The sequence below is a fragment of the Caloenas nicobarica genome, chromosome 3 (genome assembly GCF_036013445.1).
Source record: "Caloenas nicobarica isolate bCalNic1 chromosome 3, bCalNic1.hap1, whole genome shotgun sequence".
NCBI classification, from domain to species: Eukaryota; Metazoa; Chordata; class Aves; order Columbiformes; family Columbidae; genus Caloenas; species Caloenas nicobarica.
This window is the reverse complement of record NC_088247.1, coordinates 77,972,777-77,992,687: the sequence shown is the minus strand read 5'-3', so window position 1 is coordinate 77,992,687 and position 19,911 is coordinate 77,972,777. Positions and strand designations below refer to the sequence as shown.

The 19,911-nt window shown below is 45.6% G+C and overlaps 1 protein-coding gene across 1 annotated transcript in view; it reads left to right on the top strand.

Annotated features, from left to right (window-relative positions):
• Positions 1–2,433: 2,433 nt before the first annotated feature.
• The window catches only part of EGLN1 (egl-9 family hypoxia inducible factor 1), a 37,420-nt gene continuing 19,942 nt past the window's right edge, over positions 2,434–19,911 (top strand). The window contains exon 1 of the mRNA XM_065631630.1: positions 2,434–3,831. Coding sequence (XP_065487702.1) covers positions 2,917–3,831 — 915 coding nt within the window. The 5' untranslated portion in view covers positions 2,434–2,916. The remainder of the gene's footprint in view (positions 3,832–19,911) is intronic.

Here is a 19,911-nt window from a genome sequence, read left to right as displayed (position 1 = left end):
ATTTCTGTTGATCACACTGGGGAACAGTATGTCAAGACAACCTGAAGTAGCTCAGCACATTAGCAAATGTTAAAACTAAACCCAAGACATTTAATTGCATCCCAAAAGACGTGTGGGAGAGGGAAAGAACAAAAGACTTCTGAAGCCAAATTAGCCCATGAATTAATAACTATCATTAGGTTTTAGTCACACACCATATTCGTACCTTGGTCCTTTTATTATTTGTTTCATGGTTGGACTATTGAGTTTTGAGTCTGTGACTTTCGTTTCCCTTATGTTTGCTGAAGGAGTACGCAAAAAACGCAAAAGGTCTTTAACTCTTCAGTTTCTTTCTGGCAGAACATGATCGTTTGCATTTCTGAAGTTTTTAAAAATAACAGTCTTGACTCCCTTCTCATTTAGCCCAGTTTAACAACACTGCAAGTCCATGGAATTCAGTTGCATTCATCTCAGTTTAAAGCAAGCGAGAGGAACGTCTAGCCTAGTATTTCTGACATACTGCATACTCCTTTAGTTAAAGAACAACTTTCATTAAACCTAGATTAAAAATCTGTGCCCTTTATGCTCTGGATTTAAAACTCATTTTTAGCCCACTTCCTTCTGCCTCTACTGCTATATTTTCCTCCCTTTAAGAGCAATGAACAAATACATTACTAATCTGCAACTCTGTTTTTAGTTCCCAGCTTTTCCAGTTCATTTGGCCCTTTTCTTTTTAAAAAAAAAAAAAAAAAATCAGCCTTGGATCTTGCTGATCATGTTCACCTTGAAATCTCATCCTTTGGGCTTTCATGACCTTGTCCTCTCAGTATTCCTTTTGCCTTACTAATAATTCACACAGTTTTGCTTTCTCACTTTCTGTGTATGTACCACAGGCATTTGTAGCCTTGGCACATTTTGTTTCTCCTTTTACATCCCTCACATAGTACATGCAGTGCATAACATTCCTTCAAGTCCTACTGCTATGTCAGTTAATTTTAAATCCAGTTCTACAGAGAGAAGAACCAAGCCATTTTAATTGTGTACATAAAGCTATCTCACTATAATGCAACTATATTGCAGTCTTAAGGCTCACAACAGCCTGTGAGGAACAAAAGCATTACTAATCCTTTTCTAGTGGCAAAGAAAAACTGATTTATCCAAAATCACAGAAAAGCCTGTGGCAGCCTATGGTTTACCATCCAGGGGGATTCATTTCACGTTTCTACCTCCAGATCTGTATAATGGCTAATGTATTTGACACTTCTTGGACTTCAGAAGGGATTTTCTTAACTTACAGGTACTGCACACCAACTACAGGCACTGCCCCTCACCAGCCCAGCCCCTGAAGTGAATGCTTGCTCATCAAATGGTCCACCGAGGGGGTGGGCAGGAGAACTCCCAGCACAAGAGGAGCCCTTGCTCTGGCTTACCATGAGGCTCTGAGGCACCGACCACCATGTTGGGCTGTGTAACAGGAAATTATAGAATACACTCCACTTTCCTAGCATCTACTACAAGCAAGCAAGCAAGACCACGGTTAAGCCAGATCAACTGGAGCTTTCACATCACCTCAGAGGAGCCCAGATCCTCATGTGGCTTCTGATGGCTGCTGTGACTGCCTCAGGACCTTCGCCCCTCCACCAACACTGCTTTGCCAAAACAGTTTCCCTTCTCCTGTCAGGGGCTTTGCCGTGTTGATCACAGTGCTTGGCCTAACTCCTCCTTTCAGCGGCCACATCATCTGCTCTTTTTTCTTGCATTCTGCTTTGTTTTTTCCTTAATGGGGCTGACTCCAGCCTTCCTTACCACCTGGTTAGGTGTGACACAAGCCACACGTTATTTATGAGGGAGCCAGCGCACGTCCCAATCTCCCAGCTATCCGGCGAGGATATTTTAGGGCCAACGGGAGTGACAAAACCTGGCCCTCCACTGCGGCCGGGTGCCGCAGCTGCCACGCTCCCTGTCACTCAAGGCCACAGTGCCAGGTGTCCATGTCGGCCCAGCTCCCCTGCTGCTCCTCGGGGATCCCGCCTCACCTGCCGCGGGCCTAAACCCTGTCCTCTCAACCCGAGGGGTGAAAGATGCAGCCCGCTGCTGCAGACAGGGACAGGGGCACCCACAGATTAGCCACCCACTGCCCGCCCAGGGCGCCTCAGGCAGCCCAGACCAGAGACACCCCCCCAGCTGAGTCTCCCCCACTCCCTGGCGGCCGCACTCCTCGGGAGGCCGCTTCCGCCCGGCCGCCCCACCGCCGCCACGGGGCCACGCCGGCCGAGCCCGCCCGGCCCGAGGCCCACCCGTGCGCTCGGCGCCGGTGCCAGGCCCAGGCCCCGCGGCTGCGGCGGTGCGCTGAGGCCGACCAGCCCTTCCGCGCGCCGCGGCCTGCTCCGGCCCGGCCCGGCCCCGCCCGCCTGGCGGCGCGGCCCCGCCCGCCTGACGCGCCGGCGGCGCTGGCGGGCTGGAAGTGGCGTACGTGCAAAGCGGGCCGGGAGAGTGGCGCCTCCTCCTCGCCCCGACACAGCGGCGGAGGCGCGGCGGGGAGAGGCGGCGGCCGCGCCGGCCCGCGTACTGGGCAGAGAGGCCGGCGGGGAGCGGAAGGCAGCCCCCCCACCGCGCCAGCCGGCTGCCCCCCGCCGCCGCTCTCCTCCTCGGCCGCGCCGCCGGCGGGGCGGCGATGAGGCAGCGCTAGCGGCGTTAGCGGCGCAGGGAGGGCGGCGCGGGCCCCCGCGGCAGCTCCGCGCCCGGCCGCCCCGAAGGAGGCCGCAGGCCGGCGGAGGCGGAGGGCGGCGGGGGCCGCGGCGGAGCCGGGCGGCCATGATGCAGTGAGCGCTCCCTCCCCGCGCGGCCGGGCGGGGGCCCGTGTTAGCGCCGCTCCCGCCCGCCTCCTTACATAACCCCTCGGCGGCGGAGCGGGGCTGCGGCGGCACCACCAGCGCCATGGCGAATGACAGCGGCGGCGGAGCTGGACAGGGCGGCGGCGAGAGCAGCAGCAGCAGCAGCGGCGGCGGCGGCGGCAGTAGCAGCAGTAGCACCAGCAGCAGCAGCGAGCGGGACCGGCAGTATTGCGAGCTGTGCGGGAAGATGGAGAACCTGCTGCGGTGCGGGCGCTGCCGTAGCTCCTTCTACTGCAGCAAGGAGCACCAGCGCCAGGACTGGAAGAAGCACAAGCTCATCTGCCGCGGCGGAGGCACGGCGGCAGCGGCCGCAGCAGGGGGCGCTGCGGAGCCCCGCGGCGGGCACCCCCCGCAGACCCGCGCCCACAGCGCCGGGGCCGCGGCGGGAGGCGGCAGCCGGGCGGCGGGGCGGGCCGGGGCCGCCGCGGCGAAGGGCGCAGCGCTGACCAACAACCACATCGCCGCCGCAGCCGCCGGCGCTGAGGCGGAGGCCCTAGCCGCGGCCCAGTCCCCGTCCCCCTCCGGGGAGGCGGTGCTGCTGTACCGGGACAAGTCGAACCTGTACCCGGGCGGCGTGCAGGCGGGGCCCGGCGGGGCCGCGCTGCGCCCCAACGGGCAGACGAAGTCGCTGGTGCCGCAGCGGCTGGCGCTGGAGTACATCGTGCCCTGCATGAACAAGCACGGCATCTGCGTGGTGGACGACTTCCTCGGCAAGGAGCTGGGCGGGCTGGTGGCCCAGGAGGTGCGAGCCCTCCACCACACCGGCCGCTTCACCGACGGGCAGCTCGTCAGCCAGAAGAGCGACTCCTCCAAGGACATCCGCGGCGACAAGATCACCTGGGTGGAGGGCAAGGAGCCGGGCTGCCAGACCATCCGGCTCCTCATGAACAGCATGGACGATCTCATCCGACACTGCAACGGCAAGCTGGGCAACTACATGATCAACGGCAGGACGAAAGTGAGTGTGGGAGCCGGGACCCCCGGCAACCCCCTCCCTGCAGCCGGGGGGGCTTTGGGGCGGGAGTGGGGCCGCGGAGCCGGCGTTTCCCCGGGCAGAGGCGGGTGTGCGTGCGTGTGCGCACGTCCGTGTCAGTGCGTGTGCCCGTGCGTGTGTCTGTGCGTGCGCTCGCTGCCGCCCCGCTCCCCGGAGCGGCCTCCGGCCCGGCCGTGGCGGGACCCTCAGCCGCGGGCCCGGGCCGGTCTGGCCGCAGCCTCGGCGGCGGGTGGGTGTTGTCCGCAGTCAGCACCCGGGCATTGCTCTCGACCGAGGTGTGAAAGGGTTTGTTTGCCTCTTTGCTTTTCCAGAGCCATTAAAAAAAAAAAAGAAATATATATATATATTTTATATATATATAACACCCGGCGATGTCATTTGTAGCTCTGCGTTTTGTTAAAACCTTGACCTGGAAGCTTACCGCTGGGCGATGAATATAGGAATGAGAGTTCTCTCGTGGTCTCCTGAAAAATGCTGAATGCAATATACTCACGGGCTCCCGAAAACGGGGCGTAGCTTGTGCGGGGCACCGGCTGTGGTGCCTTCCCGAGAGGAACAACAGCGCACACCTTACCTGGAGCAGCGCTTGGCTGAGTAGTATGAAAAATTCTGTGCATAACGTTTGCAGGCTTGCATGAATGGGCTGGGTTTTGGTAAGTCCTGGCTCAGAATGTGGCCTGCCAAGTGTTGGGCTTAAAAATTGGGATAGGAGACTCACATCGGTTGGTGAGCGCCCTGGTGGCACTGTACATCTGTGAGTTACAGTGCGACCCCCCACGCTCTGCCAGTTGATGCTACAGTGGGCAGGAGAGTCACAGCCGCGAGGAGCAGGGTGGCTTTGGGGAGCATTTTTTTTTTTTTTAATTATCATTAAGTCTCCCTTCTCAAAAAATCTTACTTTATTTTGAGACCAGAGAACTGAGTCAGACTCTCCCATTGTATTAGCCTAATTTGCAATTCTCTTCTAGTCCTTTAAATAAAATTCACGCTCTTGGTGAAGGACTAGCAATGAATATTCATCAGTATCTTTTCAATTAAAAAAAAAAAAAAAAAGAGGGGGGGAAGCCCCTTCACAATTTGCTACCTCTATTAAAACAGAAGGAAGCTAGTGAATTGGTAGGAACCATCCCGCCGTGGTGGTTGCACTCTCACAGACAGACTCTTGTTGCTGCAGCTGCAGAATCTCAGCTGGTAGGAAGCGGGAGGAGGGGAGAACTGGAAGGCAAAAAACAGCCTTGGATTTGTTTGGGGCACGGGAAATTCAAACTCCTGTGATAAAGAAAAGTGGGTGGGAATTTTTTTTTTTTTTATGTGGTCTTTGCTTACCTTTAGTTGAACCAGTACTGTGCTAAAACGTTTTAGAGGGAGTATGGTCTGGATTCCTACTAGATCCCTGCTAGCTTGGACTTTTCTTAGCCAACTTGTCTTTCAGACAGTCCTAAATCTCTTTAAGGTCCCAGTACTTCAAATTTGCACTCTGAAACCCAGCAAAGCCACAGATATTTTTAGTTTCATGCAGTGAAGAGGAATACTGCTTCTGTTTTTATGTGCAGTGGTGCGCTTCTGTAAATAATATGTGCCAGGGCTTTAGAAAAAGACTTTTAGAACTGTAATCCTGAATCACATGTGTGGTTCCTGGACTACTGTACATTATGTTTCTAAGTAGTAATTGATGCTTTTGCTAATTGTGAAAGACAGAAAAAAAAAAAACTCTTAATGCTGCACATTTTTGTGGAGGAGCAGTAAAGCAATGCAGATGGTTTAGCCCTACTGGTTTTCAGTCACTGCTGCAATTCCTCTGTGTTTGGGGGATCAGAACAGGTAGAGGGATCAACAGAAAAGCATTAGTTTGTCTTCTTGCATTCCCTTGCTTATCTCCCCACAAAAGCCAGTGCTTGTAGTGCTGCAGGAAAGCTTCGTTCCCTAAAGTTTCAGCAAGAGCAGAATGAAAACTGTCAGTCACTCTCACAGATTCACCCCTGAGTTGAATGAACAGAAGCAGTTGGTGAGAAGAGATGGACAAGCCTGTGGAAGACTTTGATCTGTTGAAACATGGGGTTTATCGGTGTTTGGGAGTGGTGATTTGTAAAGTCAGTAGGGTGTCGCAGTTGAGACGGACAAATGACATAGACCAAGTTCTTCCAGGATGAAAGTAGTAGATGCCATTTATTGCCACAAGTGCATTTTTATACAGTTTTACCAATTCATGTGTCTCTTCACTATTGGTTACAAGTTATAGCAGTAACATCTCATTGGCTAATTTTGCTGTCATCAATGTTACTCTTCCACTCCCTTCTCTCTCACGGGTACACCTTAATATCTCCGGATACTCCTTTACTCCCATCTTTCTCATGGATAGGCCTTAATATCTTCAAGGCTGATATCTGTTCCCGTGCCCTCTGTCAGGGAACACACGGACCCACCGTAGTCCCCCACAGTAGGGACAGGAGCGAACACTCCTCCTCTCTTCTTTTGTGTCTGTGGAGAACTGCAGCTTTCCTCTGTCATTAATGTAAGTTGAATTGAAGGGCCATGGTGGGGGGCACAGTCTGGCAGTGGAAACTTCTATATGTTCCTTCAGGGCTTCTGGCTGTTTAGAGAGGAGTGGGAGAAAGATGTAAAATAAACATGGAGACATCTCTTGGTTATCTGAAGTCTTTTTTTCTTCACTTGCCCGTGGTTTTTCCGAGTCGAGGTTTGATTGTGTTGCTGCAGGAGTCCTGGTACACTTTTTGTTCTTGGCAGCATAGATGGGTTTGCAGTAGAGATACTGTCTGTAATAGCTGCAACAAGTTAGCTCTGGAGCTTTTCTGTTTAGTGCACTTTGTGTGGTGACAGCTGCTTAGTTCATTAGTCAAATGCAGTCCACTTTCAAATCTTGATGAGTATATTGGATTTGCATTTACAGCAAAGACTTAAGAGGAATGATCCATGTCTAATATTTATTCTTACTGGTTTCATTTCAAGTAATAGGACCAAAATGCATGGAAATGTAGCACATGTTGACCAACTGAGCTCTTACAGAATAATTTTACTACTCCCTTGTGCGTATGTTGCAATACTGTGTTTTGCGTAGTTGGTGTGTGGAGAACTTAGTGTACCGTTTTACCAAAGGTGCTAAATAAACCAATTCGCAGTGTCACTGGTGAGATTTGTAATTCCCCAGCATCAGAACCAGCAAAATAATTCCAGCCCATGGGGGATCTCTCTGCCTGCTCTCTCACAATGTGATGGGTTGGCACAGTATTAAATGGTTGTGGTTTGGTATGGCACCTCATACAATAGGGGACCTGCTGGGGTTGGACTGTGCTCATAAATGTCAGGGATGTAGCTGTGCTGAGGAGATCTGGGGTGGCAAAGTCTAGGAGTTTGTGTTTCCTCAAAAAGTCATTGACTGAGAAATCAAATGTACAGTGTTGTAGCTTTGAGGAGAAGGTGATTTTATATTAGCAGTTCTAAAAGTGTGTTGGTTTGAGTTTTTTAAGCCTAATTTTTTTTAATTAGACCTTTACAATACAAACAAGGAAAAAACCCACCCCAAACCGCTTGCAGCCAGTTATTTAAAATATTGTTGTTGGATTCACTGCAGTGTCTTCTTAGAAAACCGGCTTTGTTTTTGAATGTTGAGCAATGGTTGGCATTATGTCACAGGAGTCACAGGAGCTTTTATTGAATCTTTAACCTTTACTAGATCTAGTTCAAGCTCTGTAAACAAGCATATCCTATTAGAGGGAATGAATCATAAATAAACCTGCTACACAGTGTGCTGAAATTCCTACACTCTTTCAACGTTTTGTTGATTAAATACACCTTTAAAATCTCAAGAGTGTTATTCTCTGTGCTCTAACTAGCACCTGGGTATTTTTATGGAAGTGAATGGATTATTGATCAAAGGTTTTAATGATGCTCTTGATCAAGGCTAATTGTCTTTGGTGTTGAGGGTAAATAGCTGTAGATAAAATGGAAGAGCTGATACCTAGATTATCGCTTCAAATTTAGTTAAGGCAGAACAACAACCTGTTGGTGTTGTCAACATGGAATCTGCCATTGCTTCTACGAAGTGTCTAGAAGCAGTACATGAAAAGGGGAAAGGAAGTGGGTCTTGAGATGTATACTCTGCATCTCTTAGCCAGTAAAACTACCTATCAGAGAAAAAGCTAAATTGTTTTAATGGAATCTGTTTTAAACTGATTGACATTCACCAGGGCTAGTCTCTTGAGGTAAAGGACATGAAATAAGTTGAAGTGTTAAGCGAGAAACCTGAGATTTTACATTTGAACATCTCTGTTAGGGGTTTTCTCTGGACTAACTGGGCTACCTAAAATTGATCTACTTAAACTGACGTGGTTCTGGTTAGACCTGATCAGCAGTAGATTACCCTCCAGCCTGAAAGGTATCTATATAGCAGTAGATATAAACTAGCCAGCTAAGTTTGAGGTGGGTTGACAGTACAGCAGCAGATATAAGAGAATGGCTATTTACTCAGCTCAAAAGTCTTGACTTACCACATTCCTTGCTTTTGTTCTTTTAGTCTTTTTACAGACTTTGCTTCCGTCTTTAGCAGTTGATGGCACATGCTTGCGTACAAGAGCTGTAGTGTCTTTCTCCTACTTTTTGTTATTTTCTAGGTTTTTCTTCTTCCATCTCCTCCCAAAATATTAACTCTCTTTTTTCTTTCATCTTATCAGTTACCACACTTGTACATGCATGTATCTCTGTTTCCTGTCTGTCCTGTCTTAGATAGCTAGTGGAGTTACAAACCTGCTCATCAAAGTCAGGGAATGAAACACTCCTGAATCTCACCCTGGTGAGAAAGTTTCTCCTCCATCCCCACACAGAAGCTGAGAAGGGGGTAAGGGAGGAGGCAGCTTTATGGTTTTTCTGTGGGTTTCTTTTTCCCCTCTTGTGGACTCTACTGATCATTTACAATTTCATATAAATCCAAAGTTTGCATCTTTTACTGGTATTGGAAAAAATTTGGGAGATCCCGGTCACGGACTGGGTTCCTAATAGCTGTATAAATGGACATCTGATCTATCAGCCATTCCTGCTTTGCTCCTATCACACCCAGTGCCACTCATCTCCGAACCCTACCCTGTGCCTCTTTTTGGTAGGAGATTGAACAGACAGTTTGACAGTCCCTGTTACGTCCCTTTAGTTTTTGCTTCATTCCCACTCCTTTGTAACAGAAGAGCTACAGTTCAAATTGCTCCATTTTAATGCTGTTCCATCTCTACCAGTAGGCCAGTGGCACCTGCTGCTTCTCAGCCACCTGTGGCTTAAAAACTAGCTCTATTGGCAGCACATTGTGCAAGCCTGCTTTTGTACTTTTTCTTAGAATTGCCAAATTACATAATTGCTCGTTTCTTACTCTCTCCCTGCCTCTAATCTCAAAATAAATTGTTTAGCTGCTGCTTATAATTGCCTGGATGCTCATCAGTTATCAATATGATGCTGTGTGCTAGAGTATCCTGGGAGTTTTCTGAAGACCTAGAGTGCTCTGGATTCAGACTAGTCCAACTATGCCCAATTCAATTAGCTTATTTCAAAGTTAGTAATGCTCCTTTAGAAAATAATCCTCTAAGAGGGAGTGGCTTTCTCATGCTCTGCTGTTAGCTTTTCTAGAAACTGGAAAGAAGAGACTCTCTGCTCTGGCCATTTATTTATGTAGCAGTTTTCCTACAAATGTGTTGGATTAATGTTACCAACGAAAGAGAAATATGACTAAGGAGCAGTAATTGGCTGATAGAGCTAAAGCTGTCAGCAGCCGTGTAGCACTGAGAGGGGGCAGAGGGAGCATGGGGGGAGAGTAGGTCAGTCTGAGTTTTGCAGCTGCTGTTTAAAATAATATACAGGACACCCAAACAAGATTTCTGGATGTTCTTTCTGTTATATCTTAATCTGCAAAATATAACCATGAGTGTGCGTGCAGCAATAAGAAGACAGATTAAAATAAGAGGCAGAGAATAAGGACTTGGCAACCAAGTGGGTACTGGAAAGTGGTGATGGTGGCAAAACGCTGGTGGAGGGGAAGTGAACATGGAGGTGGACGCGAGGGTCTGCTGCAGCTTAGGTGAGTCCTGCTCTCCTTGGAGGGGCCAAGAGGTGAGATGAGGGATCCAGGATGAGGAATGTTGGTGATGCAGGGGGCTTCCCCTCAATTTTTGCTTGTGGCATGCCCAGTTACAGAGATCCTTCTCTATCACCCAGTGTTTGGTTTTTTTTTCACTATCAGACCTTGAATTATTTCTTGGTTGAAAACCTACTGATCTAATTGGTTCCTAATGGGTGACTGTATGCGTTTGAATTTGTCACTGAGTTGTGAGAAGGCATGGCTAGGTCTTCTCGCTTGAGTTGTTTGGCCTTGATATAGAATATGACTGATATCCTTACCGATTCTTTTCCTGACAGCAGCATTTCTGTTGGCAGTGACATTTTCTTCTAGATGAGTGTGCTGGTTAGTGAAGGACTGTGTGGTGATTCATGAATACTCAGTGGCCCACAGTTCTTATATCCCTGTTGGGATACAGCCCTGACACATGATGAGTACAGTTTCATTTGTTGTTCCTCACGTACAAGCATTTTGGGTCCCAAACAGAACAGATGATCAAAAGGCTGTCTGTTTTCTCCAGTGCAAATGATCTTTTGATCAGGAAGCACAGAATCCAGAAAAGACACTTGTTTATGGCTAGTGAAAATGAAAATATGAACATTGCTGAGATTCTGGCAGGTTCTCCTACCAGAGAAAATTATAAAGATATACTAGTTTCTGAGGGGCAGCTGTGTGGTGATCGTAACTTTGAAGCGTGGTATGAATACAGCATTTCTGAGGGTGGGGAGCACTGCACGTGGCTGCCGAGAACTCCTCCATACCTCTGTGTCTTAGGCTGTAGTTAGTGAACACTTGGCTGGTGCTGTCAGAGAAGTAGTCGCTCTTCTTTGCCAGCCCAAGTATTTACATGGCCATTCTGTGAACTGGTTTGGGGAACCGATCCATCTGAAAAATAAACTGGCAAAAGAAGTGCTCCTGGTTCAATGTTCGGATGTTTGTGCTGGCACAGAGGACTGGCAGATGGTGAGACTTACTTTCAGCAGCAATGCAAATTTATGCCAGCTTAAAGCGTTTGCCAGTCTACAGCCTTAGTCTAACACTTAGGGACTGATTATTCCAAAATTTGCTTGTGAAAATTTGAGTACAGTTTACGAAATCTTTGCTAGCTATGTATTTTTTTTCTTCCTTAACAAATCTTTTCTTTGTTCTTCCATGTTCAGTGTGAGACTAAGTTCTTGCCATCAGAAATGCATTCTTCTGTCCTCCAAGGATCTTCCTTGTGACAGTTTTACACAGAAGCTTTGTTGGTCTACCCACCATGTGATCCCATGTAACATGCCCAAGAAAAACAGTGTTTTCTCCAAATGAAGACTGATCTTCTTTTCCTTCATCTCTGCACCTGCCCAACCCTCCCCAAGCTTCAAAACCAACCTAATAGCTAGATTTCTTGTGCGTGTTTGCTGTCCCTGTCCATTATTCTAGAGTTTTATTAGCACCAAAGATGTTATTGGTTAAGGAAGGTCCCGGCCTAGCCGCATCCCCTTGCGCTGGGTTCCAAGAGTTGCTCTGCTTCAGGGACTCTATCTGAAATGGGCGATTTAAGTACTATTTCATTTTTCTTCTCCTGTCTCTGTTCCCTGGTGCATTAGGATAGCTCTCTGAAATTCTGGGTTGGTTTGTGTGTGTGGTTTTGTTTTTTTTTTTTCAGTTGACTGTGCAACTGCAGTTAGTTTTTGAGTTGTTGCTGTTCTGGAGATTAGGAACCCATAGCCTTGTGGTTTGTGCACATCAGTGATTTCAGTACACTGTGGATAATTAATTTCATTTTTCCTGTCAGTGGTATCAATGATTTTCTGTCTGTGTTGCTGCTTTGATGTGCTATGCTGTCTCGCCTGTGCAGGATGGGCTTGATTCAATACCGCCCAAAAATCAGACAAGATGATCCTCATCGTAACTGTACAGCTCGAGAGGAAGAGCTGTCTTCCCCTTGCCAGTGGCCTCTTGGACTGAAATTCCTTGGAAGTGATTTCCTGCCAAGTCATAGGACTGTCTGAACAGCATTCTCAAATCTCTGGGTTATTTGTATCAGTAACCTTGACTGGGTGTTTGAGAGATGTTTTCCCTTTTACTTGGTGATGCTTAATTTCCGAATACATTGCTAGCTATTTTCTGCAAGTAAATTGACAGAGTATTGTTATCTTTTGTGATATTTACCTGCTTTCATGATGATTGTAATTCAGTTGTGGTGTTTAGACTGTCCTTGTTAGTATCTGACAGCTTTTGGCTTGAACAGGCTAGGTTGCTATTGAAATTTTGCAAAATGCTGTGTTTCAGTTGCTACCATGTCCTGCACTGAGTGCTAGTATGTATCTGTGGGTATGTACATAGTATACTTGTAGCTAGTAAGCTACATTTAACCTGGTAGTTTAAATGAAGGCTTTGTGCCACAGCCCAAGAGGAAACTTCTTTTATAGAAGGGAAACAGATACTCTCTATAGAGCAAAGTTTTCTTCCTGCCCATCCAGAAACTAAATTGATTTTTCTTTAGGCTCCTTGGAGAGCTCTTGTACAAAGATAGCACTTTTTTCAGTTCAAAATTAAGTTTGGGACTGTCGTGAGTGGGCTGCTCAGTTAATTCTTCAGTGGGACACTTGTGGGGCTCCGTGCCTCTTGTGCTGCTGTATTTTTTCACTCGACACTATTGGAGTGACTGCAGGCAATACAAGGACTGCACAAGTGTTTTTGGAAATAAACTTACTCAGAATATATCAATACAAGATCTTTAATCATTGGTATGTTTTTTACACTACACTAAGGAAATAATATTTTGAAAACAGTATTTTCATTGAGCAGGGCAGTAAAGTTATTTGAATTTGCAGCTACTACTGAAGGGAATAATCGTTACTTATGACACCTTTTTTGTCTTCCACGTTCGTGACTTACTACTTAGACCCCATCAAAAGTAGGACTAATGCTGGACTTTGTTGCCTTTTGAAAAAGTCATTTGGTGCTCCTTAAATCCTTGTAAACTTCTTTCAGTTTCTGAAGATTGTTGATGAACGATAGCTGATCAAGAATGTTTTCAGTGCAGGCTTTTGCCAGAATTAGCTGGTAAGCAGTGGTCATAAGCTTCAGGTTGAAAGCAAATTCATTCACTGTTCCAGGGCAGTGTCTCTCAAAACCATAGCAATGCTTTTATGCACGTAACAGCTGCATACACTTGAAGACTTGTTCTTTGGTATTTAACTTAAAACTACTCAAGAGTATTTTTGTTAACATGCAGTGTTATAAATAGGAACTGGGTAGTAATGTGCGCGCCTGCATGTCTGTGTGGACATTGAGTGTGAAGGCGGAGTGGTTATGTGTATGTTGCGTGCATAGTGCTCTAATGAAGAGATGATAGGTAATTAATGGGGCCTAACGTAAAAGAGTATTTTATATCTAAGGCTTAATATTATACATTCATTAGGGTCAGACCAGCTCAGAGCACATAGTTTTACCATAAAGGCATTCTGGACTGTACAAATGATGGACAGCTTTGAGGAGATGCTGCTCAGCAGCAGAGCAGCGAGCAGAGCCTGGGACTGCCTTGCCTTGTTTCAACAAAAACAAGAATTTTGTTGCAAGTGATACAAAGGTGAATGCAGTGAGGGAGTTCAGGAAGCTGATCTCCTTTTGATCCTGACAGGATGGAGGAATTGTTGTGTTGGTTGTCAGACGACTAAGAAGTTTTAAAATGCAGTAAACTGGCTGAAGGCTTGAGGAGTTTACAGGTATTTGCTTGGTTTTTCCAGTGTGTTGGGGTTGTTTTGGTTTGGTTTTTTGTCTTAGTTTTTTTGTTGTTTGTTTGTTTGTTTGTGTTTTTCTTATATGTAAAGATATTTTAAACCTATTTACAGGAGGAGGTTGTATTGTCAATTCACACAGCACTGTTGATAGCTGAAGATTCCTGGTGAAGTGGTGGAGGCTGTAGGCTTCTCTGCTGGGCACGCTCTTGCTGTGGCTTTCTGACCTTCTGGTGTGCCAGGGTCTGTTATCATCCTGCTTGCGTAGTTTGGAAGGCTGCAGCTATGTATTTAGAACAGTCCTGACGTTACTAGTCAAATGAAACAGAGAAGTTACGAAGGTATACTAGCCTGACTGTTGCGATAATGTGGAATTTAAATGGCTATATCTCAAAAATTTGGTCTATACTAATTTTGAGACAGAAATCCTCATATGTTTAAGTTCTCTCTGCACTGTCTAAAAGACCAGGCATGCACCTGTGAAAGGTTTCCAAAGCAGTTTACAGTTGGTTAATAACAAGTCTCTCTTATTGCTGCTCTCTCTCCTGTTCCAGCAGCTAACCCTCACCATGGATGCCAAGCTCTGCGAACAGCTTCTGCTGTATTGAGCAGTATGTGGTCTCTGCTCAGCTGCCGGCATCGGGCCTGTCCAGTTCCAGAGGTTGCTGTGTTGTTGTTTGGGCAGCTGGCACGCAGCCTTGCTGCTGTGAGAAAGGAAACTGTGGCCAGCTGATAAGGGCATCTTGAACTGACTGTGTTTCAGCTGACATATTAATATGATGCCCAGTGAAATAGATGCTGCTAATCATACCTCTTTGGGGCTTATTTGTGTCTCCTTTAGCCTCTATATGATAGAGCATCAGTTGGTAGCACGCTTCTTCATAACAGCAGATTCACTTTTTCAGGTCATACAGGGAGAGGCTGAGAGAGCTGGGGCTGTTTATACTGGAGAGAAGCGGCTTTGGGCAGACTGTGCCAGTCTGTGCAGATATCTGATGGGGGAATGAAGAAGGAGGAGCCAGGCTCTTCTCAGTGGTGCCCAGTAATGAGGCAGTGGGCACACACCAAAATCTAAGAAATTCCATTTAAATGTGAGAAATGCTTTTTTCCACTGTGAGGGTGATCAGAGAGAGGTTGCCAGAGAGGTTGTGGAGTCTCCATCCTTGGAGATATTCAAGTCCAACTGCTGGTCACCCAACCTGCTGTAGGTGACCCAGTTATGAACAAGTGGCTGGACCAGGTGATCTTCCTCTCTCCATCTGCCTGCCAACCTCAGCCTTCCTGTGGAAAACAAGTACTGCGTTTTTGGAGTGTACGAGATGCAAAACAAGCCAATTTTTGAAGTCTCTCAAAATAGATTTTTTTCCCAGCAGTGGTGCAGTCAGTAGTAAGTCCTGCTTATTGCACCTCTGAGTGAAGTGACCAGAAGTCTGTGTTCCTACTAGCAGTCATTTGCTTCTTAAAGGAACATTGTGGTGAGACACATAAGTAATGTAAAAGTCTGAAATACTTCTGGCTTGGATCCCTTTGGTGGATTCAAGTGGCCACTTGTACACTTGGTCATCCAGGTGGTCACTTGTACTAAAATTTGTGCTGCTGCCTCTTCACTGTTTTCTCCCATGTTGCCTGTTTTACAGTTCATTTATGTGCATATGCCTATTATGCAGTTCTGTCCTAGCATAGCTTGCTGATTTTAAGCATGTGTACACTTCGCAAGGCTGATTTAACTGAAAGCTTAAGGAAGTTAAAGTCAGTTCTTTATTGATAAGGGAGTTTCTACTTTATCTCCAAAATTATTTTGCAGTTTATATATGATTTTGGGACCTCTCCTATAGTGAGAAGGCATAGGGCACCAGGGATAGCCCTCTTTTCTTTGCTAGAGAGACAGCTGAAATATGCTGTTTCAAAGCCACAGACTACTGAAAAGTGCTTTACTTTAATATTTCCCGTATTTTTACTTTATGCATCAAATTTGTAACAACCATCTGGACAAAAATATTTTTTGTGTGTTTTAGTTTTATTTTACTTAAGAAAAATGCCACCTACGTGACATTCAAAACAGTTTTGGAGAAGTGTGAGAAAGGAACCTTTGAACAGGTGAGAGACAGGCTCATATATTTTGTCAGGCTGTTATATAAATCAAAAACTTGCAGCTCTCAAGTTATAGTCTTCTCCCCCCCGTTTAACTCCCAGCCATTCTTCTTCCATCTGTATTTCCCACATGTGCTTGCTTCTCCTGCCCACTTTCCTCCTGCCTGTGCTCCCCTGGAGACCTCAGTCTGGAGAGATGGGTTCCTTTGCTGTTGAGGGAGAGGAGAAGGAAGAAGGAGCAGGCACCGAGCGAATCGGGCTGCCCCTGGCAGGGGTGCAGGGGACTGGGTTTGCCTGGGTTGCTGCTCTCTGCCAGGTATTCAGCAGTTGCAGGCACCCTGTCGATGGGCAATCAGTCCTCTGCAAGGACTGTGTTTGAAAGATAAGAGCTGCATGCCTCTTGGGAGATGCCAGTTTGACCATCCATGCCCTGTATCTAGTCACAAATGGAAGCCAGATGGAGTTGTGCTCATCTGAAGTGACCTTCTGCATGAACTAGATGCTAGACCATCCCTGAATTGTAGGTTAAAGGTGTGTGGTTTTGAAAACTATCCAGTCTTACTGTAAAAAGAAATTTAAGAATGCAGTAGAACAAAGTATAAACCAGCCGTTGTTACTGTTCAAATGCTGATGACCCACTCTGCTTAAGACTTAGGAAGTTTTTGTACTGCGGCTAATTAGATTTAGATTCCAGCAAGTTGCCTTCTCATGTTTGCTAGATGGGAGTTCTTCCTTATCGGATGTCTCCATTCCACAAAAGTATTTGTCATCTGTGTTCATACCATTATGTATTTGTTGTAAATAATCAATAATTGATGTGTATATGAAGCTTCAAAATGCATATAAACTGATGCTGTTATATACCATCCACCTGCTGGCAGTTCAGGAACTCTGAACCAGAGGTTGCATCTGGACCACTGCTCATAATACACACAGGTGGATGGACATATTTGCCATTAATTTATGTAATCTTGTTTTAAAAGCCATTTGTAATTTTGGCTTCTGCAGCATCCTGTAACAAGTCCCGTAGTTTGATTAGATGCAAAAGGAACTTCCTTTTGTTTAAAACCTTCCGCATGGTGATTTCAGTGTCTTCTAGATTCTCTATTGTGAAAACTCGTTTCCCAGTAGTTTTACTTCTAGTGGCTTTAAAAGACTAGCATTTGCTTCCATGTATTTTTTTTAGCTGACACTCTTTCTTAAACTGAAGAATTGTAGTCTTTTTAGTATTTCTTCGGATGAGTGCTGTGCCAGGTTTCTGGTCACTCCTGGTGCCCTTCTGTGCAGCTTTTCTGATTCTGCTAATCCCTCTTTCAGGTAAGGCAACCAGAATTAAAATATTTAATGAACAAGTACATAATGAATTTGTATGCTGGCATAGTGATCTGTTCTGTGTCACCTTTCCCTGTCTGGTGCTTTATGACACTTTGCCTCTGCTGCTGTGCTGAGATGATATTCTTAGGAGAACAGCCTGTATTTAATACAGTTTTTTTCTAAAGTAATGCTATCCAGTTAGAAGACATCACTGTGTATAAGGAGGCTTTTTTTCCCCCAGAGAGTATTCCTTTGCACTTACTCTTTCCTGAATTTCACCTGCCATTTTGTTGTCCGAGCACTTGATATAGTTTTACCCTTGTGTGCACCTTTCTGCAGTCAGGGCTAGGATGGCTTGTGCAACATATTTCAGTATTGCATGGGAACACACTCGCTCTGCTGCTCACCCCCTTTTCCCAGGTCACGTATGAAAAGTACAGGGAGGTCCTCCTGATAACTCCTTGTTTTTCATTGAAAGGAGCTTAGTTTGCTGTAGTGAAATTCCTATTGCAATTTCCTATTGTATTGCTCTTGGCCTGTTCCAGTACTTTGGAATACCTTGGAAGTAAGATCCATGCTTAAAATGCTTTATACGTAAAAATTCCTATTTTTTGCATAAAAATTAATACTTATAGTAAATTTTTATTAAATCTCCATTATAGCTTGGAGAAAATGACATGTAGTGGCTCCCCAAGGCCTTCTAACACCTGGCACAGACTCAAGAACAACATAGGAGTTCCTGGGCCAGAGTCCTGACTTTGTCATTTTCCTTAGTGAAAACAGAAAATGGGAGTGGTCTCTCTTATGAGCCAAAGGCTCTGCCAAAATTATATTGTAATCTGTATAGGTAATAAGATAAACATATTATTTTTACCTATTTAGTCCTATAACTTTATGAAGAGCCTTGTAAACATGGAAAATAATGTTCCTCTGCAGGACAAGAAATGTAGATGAAGATACTGTCAACTAGCTTTATTCTCAGTTTAGTCTTCTCACATAGCAACATGAATGTTGCAGAGGTGGTGTTTCTGACTTGTACTGTGCATTTTTTATACTTGCATCCTACTACTTTGAAGGTACACAGACATTGAAGGACAAAGCTTGTGTAACAAATGATCCTTCCTCACCATTGAGGCTTCAGCTTCTAGAGTTTAACTAGTAATAGCTCCATAGCAAACCTCAGAGAAAAATTGCCTTTGAATGAGTGAAAATTCCAAACAATTTTTTTTTTTCTTTCTCACCCCCCTGCCCCAATTTGGGTACAGCTTTCTGGAGGGAGCAATGGTATTCTTCAGGGACTTGGTGGGGAACAGAATTTGCCAGGGATGGGAAAATGGAGTCCCTTTGAGATTTCTCTCTTTGAAAAATCTCTTATGCTTTTGTTTATCATCTGTCCTTCATTTGCAAGGAAGGGTTATCTTGGCTTGGGAACCCTTAATTAAGGTTGCCTTTACAGAGGAAGTAAATTCTTGTTTTCTGGAGTAATTTTCAGTCATCTTGCTGGTAGCTGCATAGCATTGTTTGTATTGATCCTGGGAATAAAATATATTGCAGTCTTTTTTCTGGCACTTCAGAGTTTGTGTGTGCCAAGCTGGGGGACCAGCCGATGTGCTTGAAGACAGAGCTGCCATTCAGAGAGATACAGACAGGCGGAGGGAGGTAGCTTTTTGCAAGGCTGCTCCATGTGAACATTTTTTCTGGGAGACAGATTATGTGAAGAGCCCTCTGCACACAGTGGGTGGATGTGAGCGTGATAGTACTGTGCTGTGCATGGAGCGGTGGCTTTTTCTTATTTTCAGTTGCAATTTTGTGTGCTAAGAGTAAGTTCTGACGTCTGAGATGTTTTATAGTGCGGTTGATTAAGGGACTGGAGGACACAGAAGAGCAATTATAGCTGATGCCTGATGGGATATTTCAGTCATTAGTGCTTTTAGCTTGATTTCATGGGGTCAGTAGCAGGGCAGTCGCAATTAAAACTTGTGCTGTGGAACTTGCTCCCTTCATTATCACAACACATAATTGGCAAGTGCCTGCTCCGTCCATGGGTCCTTACAGACTCCTCCTCTTCCTCCTCCTTCCCTTCAGCCTTTCTCTGACTTCAAAATTGGTTTTCCTCTTCTTTGGTTGCACATCACAGATCAGGTGAAGACTTAGAGGGGATACAAAGTGAGTTCTGGGATCTGTAGTATCTTTAGTGTAAAGATACAGGGCCACCTACTAAACACAATACAAGTTAGGAAATCAGTTGGCTGCCCACAGTTGATTTCCTGAAATGCTGTCTCCTATTCAGAAACTACTAGCCACTGTTCATGTACAATAATAGGTACATATTTTAGAAGATCTGTTGTTTATCTTCAGTAGTGATGTAGAAATATAATTTTAAAATATCGCTGAAAAATATACTTCTGCCAACACTGAAATCTGAAGTGATTGCCTGCAGACTTGAAGTTGATTTCTTGTATAGAAATCTGGAATCCAGTATTTTGCAAAATTCGTCGTTGTTCCACTTGTTCCGTAGTTCTCATGGTACTCAGTATTATTTTCCCCTTCCAGTAATGCAGACTGCTGCCAGTGCTAGTGTTCCTTTTGGTGTCTCCTTCTCTTTCTTCATCTTTCTTTCATTTCACTGTATATCGTCTATCCATTAGTAATTTCCACTGCTGTTGTTTAAGATGATGATTTTATGTCCTTGGGTTGTTTCAGGGTGTTTGCAGACTGAGGCAGACGGTTTTTCATCAATTATGTTCTTGCGTGTATTTTTTTTGTTTTATCTTTGTGGGGTTTTTGGCCATAACTTGAAGC